The following is a 16,348-nucleotide window of genomic DNA, read 5'->3' as shown; positions in this document are numbered from 1 at the left end:
GATCTAATTTTCTGCAGCAGCCAATCTTTCTTTGTGTATCCGAAAATATTATGAATTTTCTATAAACAAATAAAACCATACAGTTAATCCGAAATAAAATAAAATAAATAAGATATTAATAAAATGGATTTTAGGAATTGGTGCTATAGGTGATACGCAATAAATATGTATATTTTTTCTTTAACATCTAATTATTTGTTTGATACTTAAAATTTGAGTAACTCACATACATGTTTCGACGTCTATTAAATTGGCACAGCCACTTTAGCACAATCAAACGCAACCTATACCACATTTTTTTGCTATTTTTTTGCTAATTTTTTGCTCTATTCTCGATTTTTTTGCTCCAGCCGATTTGCTAAAACCCATGGCTGTACTAGCTTAAGATCAAAGTTAGCACAGCCACAAAGAAAAAAAGCAGCAAATGAAAAATCAATTACATATTCTTGAAGGGCTATTTTTTTGCTAATTTTATGCTCTATTCTCGATTTTTTTGCTCATTGTTTCAGTCGAGAAATTCGACCAAGAGTAAAGTACCTTAAAGCAATTAATTCTTTAAGGTACTTTACTCTTGTACGCGGGCTAGCACAGCCACACTCTTGGTTGAATTTTTCGACTTAAACGGGGAGCAAAAAAATCCGATTTGCGATATTCTTAGAGCAATTAAATCTAGAAACATTTTGACACCAAAATGAGCCGAGCAATTAATTGCTTTAAGGTACTTTACTCTTGTACGCGAGTCAGCACAGCCACACTCTTGGTCGAATTTTTCGACTGAAACAATGAGCAAAAAAATCGAGAATAGAGCAAAAAATTAGCAAAAAAATAGACCTTCAAGAATATGTACTTGATTTTTCATTTGCTGCTTTTTTTCTTTGTGGCTGTGCTAACTTTGATCTTAAGCTAGCTCAGCCATGGGTTTTACCGAATCGGCTGGTGCAAAAAATCGGGAATAGAGCAAAAAATTAGTAAAAAAATAACAAAAAAATGTGGTATAGGTCGCATTTGATTGTGCTGAAGTGGCTGTGCCAGCTTAATAGACGTCATGTTTCGACTAACTTTTTAGCCTTCCTCGGTGTAAAAACGCAGTGAAAAACAGCAGGATACACAAATTGTTTGTTTTCTTTTCATAGAGCTCTAAGAATTTTTTCAGAATTTCTTATCAACTTTTTAGTACTGCATTTTCTTATTAGCAATTATTTTTATCAACATGAGAAAATGCGATACTAAAAAATTCTGAAAAAATTCTTAGAACTCTATGAGAAGAAAATAAACAATTTTTGTTTTTTTGCAAAGTTGATAGTACTTGAGTAAAAAATTATTGAAGGCCAATATTCGGCGATTTTTAGTAATTAATATTTTGTTAACTATTGCGAAAATTGCAGAATCGTAGAGGACTTTTCAACTTAGTTTAGTCCTCTCTATCAGCGCACGAAGCACTTAGCAGTTATTCTGGGACACCCTGTATATAAGCTAATATATAGGGTGTCCGGCGAGACTTCTCCCACCGCCCATAGGAAGGTAGATGGGATTGAAATAAACATAAAAGTCCTTTACCGTTTAGCGATATTCATAATAATAATCGAGATATTAATATTTGCAATTGTACCAATGAGACCGCGCCCGGCTTAGTCAAACGATGGATGCGACGGCAGTGCGTTGGAGTGGTAAGCGCGAAGGGGAAGCGCGCCTTTGCTTAGCGCCCGGCATCGCCGCTCACACGTCTCACCGCACCGCTGGACCGGGCTATAGTATACTTCGAGCGGCTGGAGCGTTTCTATCGGCGCGTTCTTATTGGTACAATTGCAAACATTAATATTTCGATTATTATTACGAATATCGCTAAACGATACAGGACTTTTATGTTTATTTCGATCCCATCTATTTTCCTGTGAGCGGTGGGAGAAGTCTCGCCGGGTATCCTGTATATACAGGGTGTCTCAAAAAAACGGATCGAAACACAATGGGCACGTAGATTGGATCAAGGGGAACAAAACAGTTTTGTACCATTTTGCAGTTGACGCAATATTTAACGAGATATTAACGTTTAAAGATAGGCAAATACTCGCGGCCGCCGCGTCATGCGATCGGTGGGGACGGTAGGCCGTCCTGCCGGCAGCAGTACATGAGTAGGCTAGTCGGGCGCTTGTATTCGCCTATCTTTAAACGTTAATATCTCGTTAAATATTGCGTCAACTGCAAAATGGTACAAAACTGTTTTGTTCTCCTTGATCCAATCTACGTCCCCATTGTGTTTCGATCCGTTTTTTTAGACACCCTGTATATATATATATATATATATAACGATTATATGTATACATCATTCAGAAGCTCTTAAGTATTGCGATTATAGGTTAAGTTGCTGATGGATGAAGTACAAAATGACTGGAACGCTTTAGATGACAAGAAGGAAATCGAAACATTGGAAAAATATGCTTATATAATAAATGTTTTTACAATTATTCTTATGCGTAAGAAAGAAACAATATTTAGGAATTTTATTTAACTCTTCCGAAATCTATACCGAAAAAATTTTATTCTAGATTTCAGTATATCCGACTAAACTACAGAATGTTTTCTACTAAAATAAGCGCCAAGTATATATTATAAAAATTAGAGCATTTCCCTCTATTATAATAAGATATTCTAATTATTTAGAATATTCCTCTATTGTGGAGTAGATTATATTTTAATCTTTACACATACACTCAGCGTAACGCACGTACGCACGCACGTAGTATGTACATGACATACCTACTACGTGCATAAAATGAAAAATAAAAAACATGTTATATTTATATTCAGACGGAATCTAACTTAATTTTTTATGCTTTCACCAAATTTTTAAACTATATTTTTAACGTATTGACTCTTACTTTGCCCTTTAGTTATTGTTTTTTATTTTTCATATAAAGAGTCCTACTATTTGTTAAATGATACGTAATATGTATATGATACGTACACTTGCAAAACTTCCATTTGCGTTTGCTTTCAAAATGGCTGATTAGTTCCGATACATTGTGTTGAAGCAGCCTTTTTCACTTTTTCACTACTTTTTCACTTCTTCCATGTTTTGCAATGAACAACACTATATAGATTATATAGAGATCGCGAACACATTAGTTATTTTGTTTTTTCCTTCTAACGGAGAAAAAAATATAAATAACTCTAAACTATAATGCAGCCACTTCAGGAATAAAAAGCAAATCTTTATTCAAAAAGCTTTATCCCGATGTCTTTAATCTCGAAACCGTCAGCACGATATGGTATAATACGCGCGGACTTACATGCATGCGTAAACACGAAGGCTTCTTCTTCTTCTTCTTTTTTTTCTTCTTCTTCTTTATTTAATGCGCATTATATATTATAACGCCTCCCGAAATTATAAAAACAGAGGTCGATACGATCAGAAAAACAAAAAGGTGATGCAATGCCCGCGAAAATGGCGAAGCCTGTCCGAACACCGGACGTCTTCGTCTATGATGTCGTCACGCCGCACGTCGGATGCGCCGTCAGGACAAACGGATGGGTCGTCCAAAACCGCGGGACAGCTATATGTTTCTTAGGGCACAGTCTAAGTCGACAACACTTTCAAAAATATACGAGATAAAAGCACCCGAACCGAGAGGCATCCGCCGCGGACGAGTGGTTCTTCAGAACTGGTAAACACGAAGACGCGAATATCATTTGTTAATCAAGCACCGACATGTTTTAGAGTATTTTCTTTATCTCAGGTATTATTCTTAACAAGATATTTATAGAGAAATATTCTAAATTTGTTAGAATATTTGTTTAGAGGATAGCTTTAAACGGAATTATTCAAATACAGAATAGGATTTTTTCGGTGATATATATTCAATTGGGAAACTCACTTAAAAGATTATTTTATTTTAATATTTCGTAGTATTATTATGTATCAGCATAATCATCTTTACCTTTACGGAATTCTTGCCTATTTTACTCGATATTGTTGTACCATTGAATGAATCTCGACAACATACTACATACGTGCCGATGGAATATTTTATCGATCCTAAAAAGTATTTTCTTCTTATGTTAATACACGAAATTTTCGCGTTTACCGCAGGAGGCTTTACAATTATTGCTACTGGTACAATAACTTTAGCTTATGCGCAACATACTTGTGGAATGCTAAAAATTATTAGGTGAGAAAATCTAATTACGAATTAATCTATAATGAAATTATTGTTTGATCGATTAAAAAAAGTTCTTAGTTTTCGAATAGAACGTGTGTTAGACAAAAACACGCTGCGAAATTCCAGCCCTCGAATGGAACGTATAATCTGCAGTAGAATAATACATGTTGTAGATTTGCATAGGAAGATTCTAAAGTGCGTACCAGATTAAATTTATAATAATAAGCGTTGTAAGAGAAAAGATAATTAAAATTGTAGATATAGATGATGTTTACTTATACATTTTTATATGTATTAAATATCACAGAAAATGATTATTATATTGTGGATTTGTTTACTAAGTTGATTAAGTATTAATTATAAAATAAGGATTAAAACACGATCTACAATACGTTATTTTTATCGATAATTTAACAAATTGCATGAAAAAATGAAGATATATTTAATATGCAAAATTAATTTAGTATTTAAAGGAGAGAGTAAGGGAGACCGGGGTCAGTAGACTATAGGGGTAAGTAGAATAATCGAGGCTACATTAAAACACACGAGACACGCGTTAACGTGTCTGAGTACATAACAGCGACTGTCGCTCAGTTTGCTGTAACATCTCGTTGCGAACACATCTACGATAGAAGTTACACTACAATTTTAAAAAATCGTACACCTAACCGCGTACAGACTTGTATCAGAACGTCGTCGCGAAAGCCGTCGCGAAAGCCGTCACGAACGCTGTCGCGTCGATGCTACCTTTGTTGTAATCGCCGTCGCACCCCCTGAACAGTCACAAACCTCATCGCGAACGTCGCCGCGTTCCATTTTTATTAGTTTGCGAAATTTGTCCAAGTCCGGAACCCACATTTATAATCATCTGGAGACACGATAGTATCTCGGCGCTAAGCATGGTTTGTGTAACACCATCTCTAACCAATAAAGTACATTATATAAATAAATTACATCATAGTATACTACGACGATTTGTTTGGTGATGAAAAATTCGAGGAGGTAACCACTAGTTGAAATATTGTCCCACAGATTGCATGATTTCATATGATTTCACATGATTACAAACAATTTTTTTCATTACATATGAAGTAATTTGGTAAAATATATTTATTTTATTTAATATTATACAATGATTTCTCGTGATTGCATGTGTAATTAATTATCGGATACATAGAGATTTCATATGAATTTTGTAATAATTTTAAGGACTCTGTCTCACGATTACATTAAGTGGTTATTCCCTCGGAAAAATTGACTCCTTGTGATCTTGGCAGGAGGGTCCGATGTTCACGGCGACGTTCGAGATAGTCGAGACACTGTCCACACTAGCGCCGCTGCGCGCCATCTTGTTCGCGGCAACGTTCGCGGCAGCGTTCTGATACAAGTCTGTATACGGCTAATGCGAACATTTCTTTGATGTGGCGTCGAAAAACCGATTCTCGGCCGATAGACCCGATGTTACGCGGTGTTACCCGATGTTCATGGCAGCGTTTGAGACATCCACACTGCTCTTGTTCGCAACAACATTCGCGACGGCGTTCAGTTACAAGTCTGTACGTGGTTTTAAGTCCGGTCTACATAAGACGCAGAACGCGGTTCACAGGTCGCAAAACTAGGAACTTAACCTAACGTATTTTAATCATAGTATGCTTGTAGGACGCAGGATGCAGAAAGTTGGATGAACTTCAACTTTCTGCTCCCTGCGTTTAGGTTAAGTTCCTAGTTTTGCGACCTGCGAACCCCGTTCTGCGTCTTACGTAGATCGGGCTTTATGCGTGCGGTGATGTTCGTGGTAGAGTTCGAGACACCATTCATACTGCACGCCGTCTTCTTCGCGATGGCGTTCGCGAACGGTTCGCAACGGCGTTCTGATACAAGTCTGTACGCGGCTTAAGTAAAAATACTTTTATTCTTAAAGTTTTTGTTTTACAATCGTATATGATTGTCTGAGATACTTGATTTCTATTTAGATAGTAAGTTCTTGCTTAGTAAAGTCCAACAGATTTTTTTGTTTATCTGTCTTTGTTATCGTATACTGTTAATGTTTTTAAAAAATGAACGGATAGTAGGCTAATTACAGCATGGGGCAGTATGACACATTTAATAACGACTCCTATAATATTTACTCAATATTTCATTCCTTTAAAGAGATTTACCTCAGTGGTAAATGTTATAAATTTAATTCCCTCACGTCAATCTCAATAAAACTAGGCTTATTCGATGTGTTTTTGCACGAAACGAACGAATTTAGCAAAAAGAAGCATTGTTTTGCCCCGACGCGAATGTTTGTGTTTAAAATATGTTTTTATAAAAGTTTTATTAATATGTAGCCAAAGATGTATAGCTTAAGATACATTAATTTTCATTTTAATAATCTTACAAGGGAACTGTCGGAACCGTCCCTCATCGATTTTTTTGTGGACTTTGGATATGTTGTAGAGTATAAAAAAATATTAGACCCATATTTTTTTTATCACCGTATCTCAAGGTTTAGGGGGTGAAAATTAATGAGTGGGGATAGGGGAAAGTTACAAAATTTGATATTAAGAAAAATTGAATACATCATTATATAGAGCACAAAATATAGAGCATAAAACTTTTGTATTAAACATTTTTTAATATATCGCATAGTTTCGAAGATATTTGCTAAAAACGATAAAATCCATTTTTTTCGAGGGGGTGTTTCACCCTCTAAACCTTGAGATACACTGATAAAAAAAATATGGATCTAATATTTTTTTATAGACTCTACAACATATCCAAAGCCCATCAAAATCGATGAGGGACAGTTCCGACGATTCCCTTGTTAGTCAAATTACCCCATACCATTAGTCACCTTACCCCGGTCTCAGGGCTAGTTAAACCAGATGGAATGCATTATAAAAATGCATTTTTTCATATTTGTTATCAGATTCCCCGTATTATTAAAATATTATTAGATAATCAAATGTATGTTGTAACTGGTGTAGAATTCATTTTTTTTATAAGTCTTTTAATTTTGTCTGTAAAAATTCGAAACTGAAAAATGAGTCTGCTAGCCCCGGACTTCCCTAATTATTACAAATTTATAATAAAACAATTTTTATTACAATAATATTTTTATAGCATTTTTAAATATATATTAATTTACGTTATTATACATATAGCATTTTAGTTAAGATAATATTTATCGAAAATATTAATGAGATAACACAAAATGATTTTTCACTATAAAACCTTTCATTTCTTTTTTAAAGATTCTTTGATCTAATTATATCATCTTTTACGGTACCATTTGCTATTTTAATTGTAACTGGCGTTATTTCCATGAGCATTAATTTGTATTATGTAAGTACAGTATTTAATAACTTTGCTTAAATTAATTACATAAATAAATTTTGCATATATTTAGTGTGTTAAACAATCACATTCAAACATCTTATTGTATTGTAATAACACTGCAGTTGCTTCTACCGTCTACGAGACAGAACGTAGCAGAAATGTTATCAATTATATCAATCATAACGTGTCATCTTATTTATATGTTTGGGGCCAATTATGGCGCACAAATAGTAACTGATCATAATGACGATTTTTTTAATGCAACGTGAGTATTTATCAAAACATTAAGTGTAACATTTTTTTGTAACATTTTAGCAAGTAGTATAATTTAATTTAAAAAAAAAATGAACTTAAAACATATAAAAATAAAAATGTAAGTTTTGTACAGAGAATAATGCACAGAGAAATATTGATTAATTAATCATAAACATATTTTATGTTTAACTATATATATATATATATAATTTAATGTATTTTGAATTTTTCAGATGTAATGCATTGTGGTACATTGCTCCATTATCATCGCAAAAAATATTTTTATTTTTAATGCTTCGTACAATAAAAAAATATAAACCAGCTATCTGTAGTGTATTTGTGGGATCGCTGGAAGGATTTGCCACGGTAATATATGTATATCTCAATTCTCTCTCTCTCTCTCTCTCTCTCTCTCTCAGAAGATGTAAATTATTTAAAAACAAAATTTAATTTTTGCATAATTTTGCATAATTTTCAAAATTTAAATCTACTATAATTCAATTAATTAACTATAAGAATTAGAATTAATTCCGAAACTAATTCTGAAATTAGAAATATAGAAAGAAGACTATATTTTTATAGCTATTTACCACATCATTGTCGTACTTAACACTACTTTATTCTATACAATAGCGATGTAACATCGCTGATTCTTTATCATGCTAGTACACATGCAATGTTACAAGAGAAATTTAATAAATGTATTGAAAAAAATGCGAGGTACGTAATTATAAATAATATTTTGGCTTATGTATGTTAGTACTTAATATTGTAATTGTTTACAACACGTCAAGTATCGTCTTATTAAACCTTTTATTAGTGATTTTATAAAAATTCGCGAAGAGTTATTTTACAAAAAATGCTATTTTTCAATTATGTAGATATTAAACGTTTTATCTGCACATATGACTTTTACTGTACAAATTTATTTTACATCTCTAAGTTATATTTAAAAAATATCAATATAATACGTATTAGTAGAAATTATCAAAACACATAATTAGTAGAAATTATCAAAACACCCGAAATTGAATTGTAAGAAGTTCCTGAAATTGAATTGTAAGAAGCTTATAAGAGTTTAACACATAATAATTTCATGATAATGTTGAAATAAGCACATACTCGTACATAATTATTTCCTATATATTAAAATTGTTCTGCACTTTCTGGAATCAATATTACCATAATTGAAAGTAAGACTTTAATGAAAATCTACAGTATTTTATACATCAGAACTTCCTTTTATATCATGCAAGGCAAAGTAATCAATAGAATTCGCGAATTAAATTTGGGCATGATCACGGGACGCGCGCGAAGAATCGCGGAGTGCATTGATTATGTTGAATAGACAGCATGCCAGTTGAAATGTTGCTACTTTACTTTAGCAAGCACCTGACTCAATTCGCGAACAGCGATTTTTCGCGTGTGCTACGAGATTGCCCGAACGTTAATAATCAATACCGACTCTTACAAGAAACAAATAAAATATATGCGTACACTGAAAAAAATTTTAGTCATTTTTAATCCAATGAATGATCGTTAATCAATGTCCGACTTAATATGGTTAATTTATTGATACAGTAACTGGATTCATTTATATAATTATATATTCATTCTTGCAATGAATTCTAGTAATAGTTTTATAACCTAAATCATTATGAAAATTCATTTGGACCAATTTTCATTATTTTTTCATAATTCAATGAATATTTTATTGTATTTACGTAAAGATTTGATTCAGTGTACAAGACATGTAATACGTCATTTAGAATAGAAGATTCCTTTCGAAAAGCTTCTAATACTTTACGTTATAAAATACTTTTAATTGCTTCGAGAAAGAATTTGTTCGTCCACTGAAGTTTGTTATACTGTTTGAATTACGCTCTCGCGCCAAATTACTCCGACCTACGCCGGTCCAAACTATAAGAACATAATGTGAGATATATTTTCTTATAACATTGATAATTGTCTCAAAAATAGTCGTTTTTAACGTAGAATACCGTTATTTCAAATGATTGATGAAATTATAGCACTTTTTGTTTTCACTGCGTAATTATAGAAAATTATTAAATTACATAGCCTGCCACATGTTTTTCTCCTACAAGAGATACATAGCTTGCGGAAAATAAAAAAATATTCAGTACGATGTTATTAAGTAATTCCACATTTAAAATATTTCCATTCGCACGTATTCCGTCTAATAAGAAAGATGGTCTTTTCTGGCGAACGTTATTACAACATTTATCGGATTATGTTAACAGCGCTCGGTTTGTGGCCTTATCAAACACCGATTATTATGCAAGTACAATCTGTGTTTTTCCTTGGCGCATATTGTTTCATTCTTTTATTCCAGGTATTTCGTTACCCTTTTCTTCTTACACTTAAAACTTCGGGAGAGTTCTAAATGCGCACAAAAATTATCGGACACAGCAGGTTGTTCCAATCGGACACAGTCCCAATCGGACACAGATTGAAAGGAACAAACGACAACTTCCATCGGACACAGTTCCAATTGGACACAGGTTGAAACGGACACACGACGATCCCAATCGGACACAAGTTAAAACGGACACACGATGATTCCAATCGGACACAGGTTAAACCGAGTAAAGCTACAATCTACCTCGGTCATCTCAAAAATCAATAAAATTAGGCTTATTCGATACGTTTTTGCATGAAACGAAAGAATCTGGCAGAAATAAGCGTCGCTCTGCCCCGCGAATCGAGATATTAAGCGTTAAAGTTGAAGACTATTGAGGTTAGGAAATCTGTCACAGCCACACTGCGAAATTGTAACCCATGTAAACAATGGGGTGTGTGGATAGTAGTGCTCAGATTCGGGGTGACTAAGTCGCCCCGAACAAAAATAAAATAACATATCCTACCCGCTTGGGGCCTAACCGCGTGGAAATTGCAGACAGTGTCCGCTTGGAATATTTTTAACCCATGAAGATAATGGGGTGAGAACAGTCTTTTTAGAGGCACTAAAAACACATTCGGAATTCGGGATGTGAGAATTTTTACCCGTTTAACTTGTGTCCGAATGGAATCGTCGTGTATCCGTTTTAACTTGTGTCCGCGCGATTGGGACCGTCGTGTGTCCGTTTCAACTTGTGTCCGATTGGAATTGTGTTCGATGGAAGTTGTCGAATGTTCCTTTCAATCTGTGTCCGATTGGAACATCCTGCTGTGTCCCATATTTTTTGTGCGCATCTGGGACCTTCCCAAAACTTCTATGAATGATTCTTTAAAGAGAAGGTAGTATTATGACCAATGTAGATATATTAGTTGCTCTTAATATCTCCGCTATTACATGGCAAATTTTAATTTTACTTATGAAATTATTTGCTCAGTGAGTCGCTCTTATATCATTATTCTAATATGCTAATACATAATAGTCAGCATTTATTATAATACATTTTTACTTTCAAGCATTTTGAAACGTTTTTAAGATACACTTTAACATTTAAATACACATACTTCCTCATTCTTCTTAAACTTGAACGAATTATCACACAAATATATATTTGAGTGTGTTCTTTGTTATTTTACATTTGACTGAATACATTTCGAGTCATGCAAAGTTAAATGATGGTACAGCATTTTGTTAATGTGGTGGCTCCTTTTCTTAGTACTGATTGTTGACGGCTACTTTCTTTAGGTTTTTATATCAAAATAATTTTTCATGTCAAAATAATTTGATTGTAGCTCTATTGTTAATTTACAGTTTCTATTACATGTATATAGATTTTTAGTATTCTCTAAGCAATTCATATGCGGAAGGAGTTATGTGAGTACACATTTGCATAATTGAATTGTATACACTCATACAATATTTTACTTTTTTATTAATTTTGTAACTAAATATTGTTTTAAAAAAAACCAACTTTTTAAATCTATTTTTGTGAAAGACGATATCACCATCTCTATTTCTCATCGAGCCGTTATGCAATGTCGCTATTTTTATAAATAGCGTCCTAAGTAATGAATATTTCGTAACTTTGAGTTTAGAATCAATTGAACAACTTTTTGATAAATATAATTGTTAAGTTTTAAATTTAAATATTGATTAATATTCTTGAGGCTTCCACGGGTGTTTCCTACATGATAATCTTGCGTTTCGCGGGTTTTCTCCGTGTTCAGATCCATTCTTGGAATGCCAACGTTTCGTGAACCTTGCAGTCCACTTCATCAGGATGAGGAGCAGCCTGATACAGTATGAGGCTGATACAGTATCAGGCTGCTTCTCGCCCTGATGAAGTGGACTGCAAGGTTCACGAAACGTTGGCATTCCAAGAATGGATCTGAACACGGAGAAAACCCGCGAAACACACACACGCAAGATTGTCTTACATATTGATTATTAACCAAATTATTGTGCAACATGAAAATATAGTGCCATAATATACTATCTTCTCATCTACATAAATTCGATATATCGTTATCACTTGGTATATTGTTAACACTTATGTGTTGCAGTTTACGACTTTTTTGACAACAACGTGCAACTTGGAATTTATTTTTAAAGAACTGTCATATATTTTCATTACCGTATTATGTTTTATAAATTATAACTCTTATTATTTTAATTCTAAAGAAGTAAGTACTATTTTTAATTTTATTTTCATGAAAGAGCCTTTTTATCCCGAGAATTTTTAACCACACGAATAAGAAGAATTTCAGAAACATTAATTGTTTAAATGATAGGTGAAATATTTGTTAGAACAAATAAAATTGGACTGGAATTCAATCGAAGATAACAGTGAAATTAGAATATTACAGAAATATGCTAATGAAAATCGTCTTCTGTCACTAATTTTAGGTTGTAAGTAAATTATGAAGTAGATAATATATAACGTTTTTAATATATACCTGTTTGAAACTTTTACTGTTTATTTATGGTAATTAACGAGGTTGTATGTCATCTTGTTATTTTCAATGTCCAGTTATCGTCGCATTTGCTATATTTTTTATTATAATTATTGAATTGATACCAGTTGTTCTTGACATTGTCACACCGATGAACAAATCTCGACCACGTAAAGTCAAAATAGATTTTGAATTTTTTATCAATGAGGAACAGCACTTTTATATTTATTTAATACATGAAATCATAACATTAATAATTGAAATATTCACCATTTTCGCAACGTCAACATTATCGTTAGTGCTCATCAGACATTGTTGCGCCACTTTTAAAATCGCTAGGTATGTGTCCATCTTTTAATTTTACTAAAGAAAATAATCTATATTGAACTCTTTGTTGATTATATAAAAATTGTTTGCAGTAACTTAATCGAAAAAACAGTGACACAATATACACTTCAAATTCCTGCTTGTCAGAAAACACACGTGATGTGTCAGAAAATTAATCGTGCTGTTCATATTCATAGAAAATCCATTCAGTTAGTCTTTACATATTCTTTTAACATTACTATCTACTTTACATAACGCACATTAATTTTAATTTTTAAAAAATCTCATTTTTTAATATACTTAACTCAAGGATATGAATTAGATTTTTCTTCACTATTAAAGGTTTTCTACATTTTTTATGAATTTTATGAACAAATGGCATTTCACTTTAATGACAATCTGCGTAATGTCTTTAAGTTGTAATTTTTTTCGAGTAAGTAATGTACTTATGTAAGTATTACATTTTTTCTGTCTTATATTTAATTCAATTTTTATAATTATGAATTTGTCTGTTATGTATAAATTGAAATATATGAGAAGTAATATAACATATTTTTACAGTTGTATAATTCATTAACTGTTTCGAATGAGTTTTCCGAAATAGTAATGTGTATCTGTATGGTAACAGGTCATATTATTATGTTGTTTGTATTTTGTTTTGCTGGACAGTCAATTTCCGATCATAGTGCAGAAATATTTAATGCCTCGTAAGTATCGTATGTACATTAAAATCTCTAATGAGAACGAAATCAATTCATTTATACGAAGTCAATTTTTACATGTCGTATGATATTTTCTATCAATTTCTGAACTACTATGCCTTCCAAATATAGTCATGAATTTTAATAATCCATTTTTTAAATGTTGAATAATCTGTTTTTTAAATTAGATTGATAATGTTTAGAGAGACATTATTATTTTAGAATAAAATTTTCATCACTAACAGCACGAAATGTCCTTAGGATGATTCTGAATACATCCTAAATATCCTGCGACATGTACGGGATATATTTAGGACTTTATACTAACAAGATGAAAATTTTAGAATGTCCTTAGCCTTAATAAATAAGCGCCAAAAAATGCCATAAACACCTCCATAACAGATCCCCGGCACCTCCTGAGGACATTCTGTGGACTATCAAATGAGCGCCTGATTATATCCTGCGTCTTTGCGTCCATATAAGATGTAAAAATAAGAAGTTCTAAGGGTGTTCGTCTGTAATCCGTGGGATCTATTTTTGGATTTTTCTAATATTTTGGGTTCGCTAGATGGTGTTGACTCTCGCATTTAAAATTTTCTATACAAACAGGTATATGTAAGCTCAGACATGTCATAATTATTCATACTAAGTTTTCGTATGTGCTTAGTGCAAGATGTGATTGTACTTTTTTTTGTATCAACTAAGTTAACGAATATAATAATATTTTGTAAAATATTTCAGTTTTGCAAATCATCACACTTTATCTGAGAGATATCGTGCAATCGTCTTTAGGATGTCTTCAGGACATCTCTTGGATGTTTGTGCTGTATGCGAAATAATAGAATTATCCCAAAGATTATGGATGGACTTCTTTAGGACTTCGGATTTGGATGTCCTGTGGATGTAGTAGGACGTAATGACGCGCTCATTTTATAGTCCACAGAATGTCTCCACTTGGACTACAACAGGACATCCTTTGGACGTCCCATTTAGTTGGCAAGACGTCCACAGGAAGTCGCTGTGCTGTTAAAAATAAGTATTTGGCAACCTATTGTTTCATAAAATGAGAGAAAGAAATATACTTTTGGTCATAGAGTATCTTCGTATTTATAACGTTCATATTCAAAGCATCCCTCACGACTTGTATGAAATAATCTTTTTTGTAAATTTACTTGAATTTTTGTGATGTGTAGTTTTTGCATCTCTGATAAAACATTTCAGTGGACAATATACTTCTATGGCTAGTTGCTGAATAGATTTGAACGCTTCTTTTATGTAATCCGTTCTTTCGTCGCGTTTTCCTACACGAGCACTTGTACGTCGCGTATACTTATATGTATTTGCAAAGTATGAATGTCCATACATACTGCACATGCGCCTTTGTGTACATATATGCGTAGAGTTTCAGCAGAATAACAACCACCAGGCTTCTTTATAACTAAATATCGCAGCAGTGCTCTGTTGAACAATATTGCTGATGTAAGCAGAAATCGACGAGATAATCCAGCCATAGATGAAAATGTAGAATTATAATTTTATAATATTATTGTTGTGGTTGCTACTTTCATTTAATGACATCTTTAAGTACATAGCGCGCACGCACGCACGTACGCACGCATTTACGGATATTTATACATAGATATCAGATTACGTTGTAGTGTCTCAGATATCAAGTGCACATTTTGTGTATACAATACTTATAATATTTGTTATTAAATGAATGAAAAATGCAAGCTACGTACAATATAAATGCGCAAGCACAAGCAAATATGAGTGTTATAAATAATGCCAAATCTAACATTTTTATAAATTTATAGGTACAATACAATGTGGTATTTAGCTCCAATATCTATACAAAAATTGCTTTTATTTGTGATGCAAAATTCTCTGAAAACTCACACCCTAACACTTGGTCATATTTTTGTAACATCTCTAGAAGGATTTTCTACAGTAATAAATACTTTATAGTGAACACTAAACTTATTGTGTCTAGGAAAAATTTTACTTTATCTTTTTTATTGTATTTACTGCGTATTTAAAAAGACAATAATGCTACATAACACTGTTTGCAACAATCAAATCTTGATGATTGCTTTACAAAAGTTATATTATTTTTTCAGCTTATAACTGCAGCAGTATCATACTTTACTGTAATGTATACTACGACGATGAAATAATATAAAACGGAAGTTTTAATTGTTTATCGAACAGTGAATGTAGTAATACTTGCACGTATTAATAACAGACGATCATTACAAATTTCTAGGTATGTAATTATACGCTCAAACAAATCATAAACTTTATTATATTAAATTTAAATATATGATGTATCATTAGCAGCATTTAAATTAAAGTCAAAAATATTTTTAATTTTTAGCACTTAACATACCTATAATACATGCAAGCGGAAATGATATATCTATCAATCATTATACTAAGATATGATTCGTACTGCGCGGTTTTACTGTGCAGCGAATGCTAAGATACCGCAAATATTCGACCGGAGAACATCTGAGATTAATCTTTTCTTTAATTTAGGACATATTCTTTATCTTTACTCTAATTCGGATTGTTACTGTTCAAGGGCTTGTGCAATACAAATTAATATACTGGTCAATGCCAAAGTTTATTTTCACCGTGTACTTTATTTTTTCTCGTCCCATCAATAAATAATGATGCAATTTATTTCAGAAAACACTGAATGAACAATAAAAT

General features: G+C 32.5%; 2 protein-coding genes across 2 annotated transcripts in view; both read left to right on the top strand.

Annotated features, from left to right (window-relative positions):
- The window catches only part of LOC108729567 (uncharacterized), a 16,246-nt gene extending 645 nt beyond the window's left edge, over positions 1–15,601 (top strand). Inside the window, exons 2-5 of the mRNA XM_018458739.1 lie at positions 2,354–2,471; positions 3,905–4,166; positions 14,375–14,536; positions 15,451–15,601. Of these exons, the coding sequence (XP_018314241.1) occupies positions 2,354–2,471; positions 3,905–4,166; positions 14,375–14,536; positions 15,451–15,601 (693 nt within the window). The remainder of the gene's footprint in view (positions 1–2,353; positions 2,472–3,904; positions 4,167–14,374; positions 14,537–15,450) is intronic.
- LOC108729571 (uncharacterized) lies at positions 7,467–8,369 on the top strand. Its single transcript, XM_018458743.1, has 4 exons — positions 7,467–7,487; positions 7,604–7,746; positions 7,970–8,102; positions 8,319–8,369. Exons 1-4 carry the CDS (start codon positions 7,467–7,469, stop codon positions 8,367–8,369), a joined length of 348 nt encoding a protein of 115 aa, XP_018314245.1.
- Positions 15,602–16,348: the final 747 nt, after the last annotated feature.

The sequence above is a fragment of the Mycetomoellerius zeteki genome, unplaced genomic scaffold (genome assembly GCF_001594055.1).
Source record: "Mycetomoellerius zeteki isolate Tzet28-1 unplaced genomic scaffold, Tzet1.0 scaffold766, whole genome shotgun sequence".
NCBI classification, from domain to species: domain Eukaryota; kingdom Metazoa; phylum Arthropoda; class Insecta; order Hymenoptera; family Formicidae; genus Mycetomoellerius; species Mycetomoellerius zeteki.
This window is presented reverse-complemented; position numbering and strand designations above follow the sequence as displayed.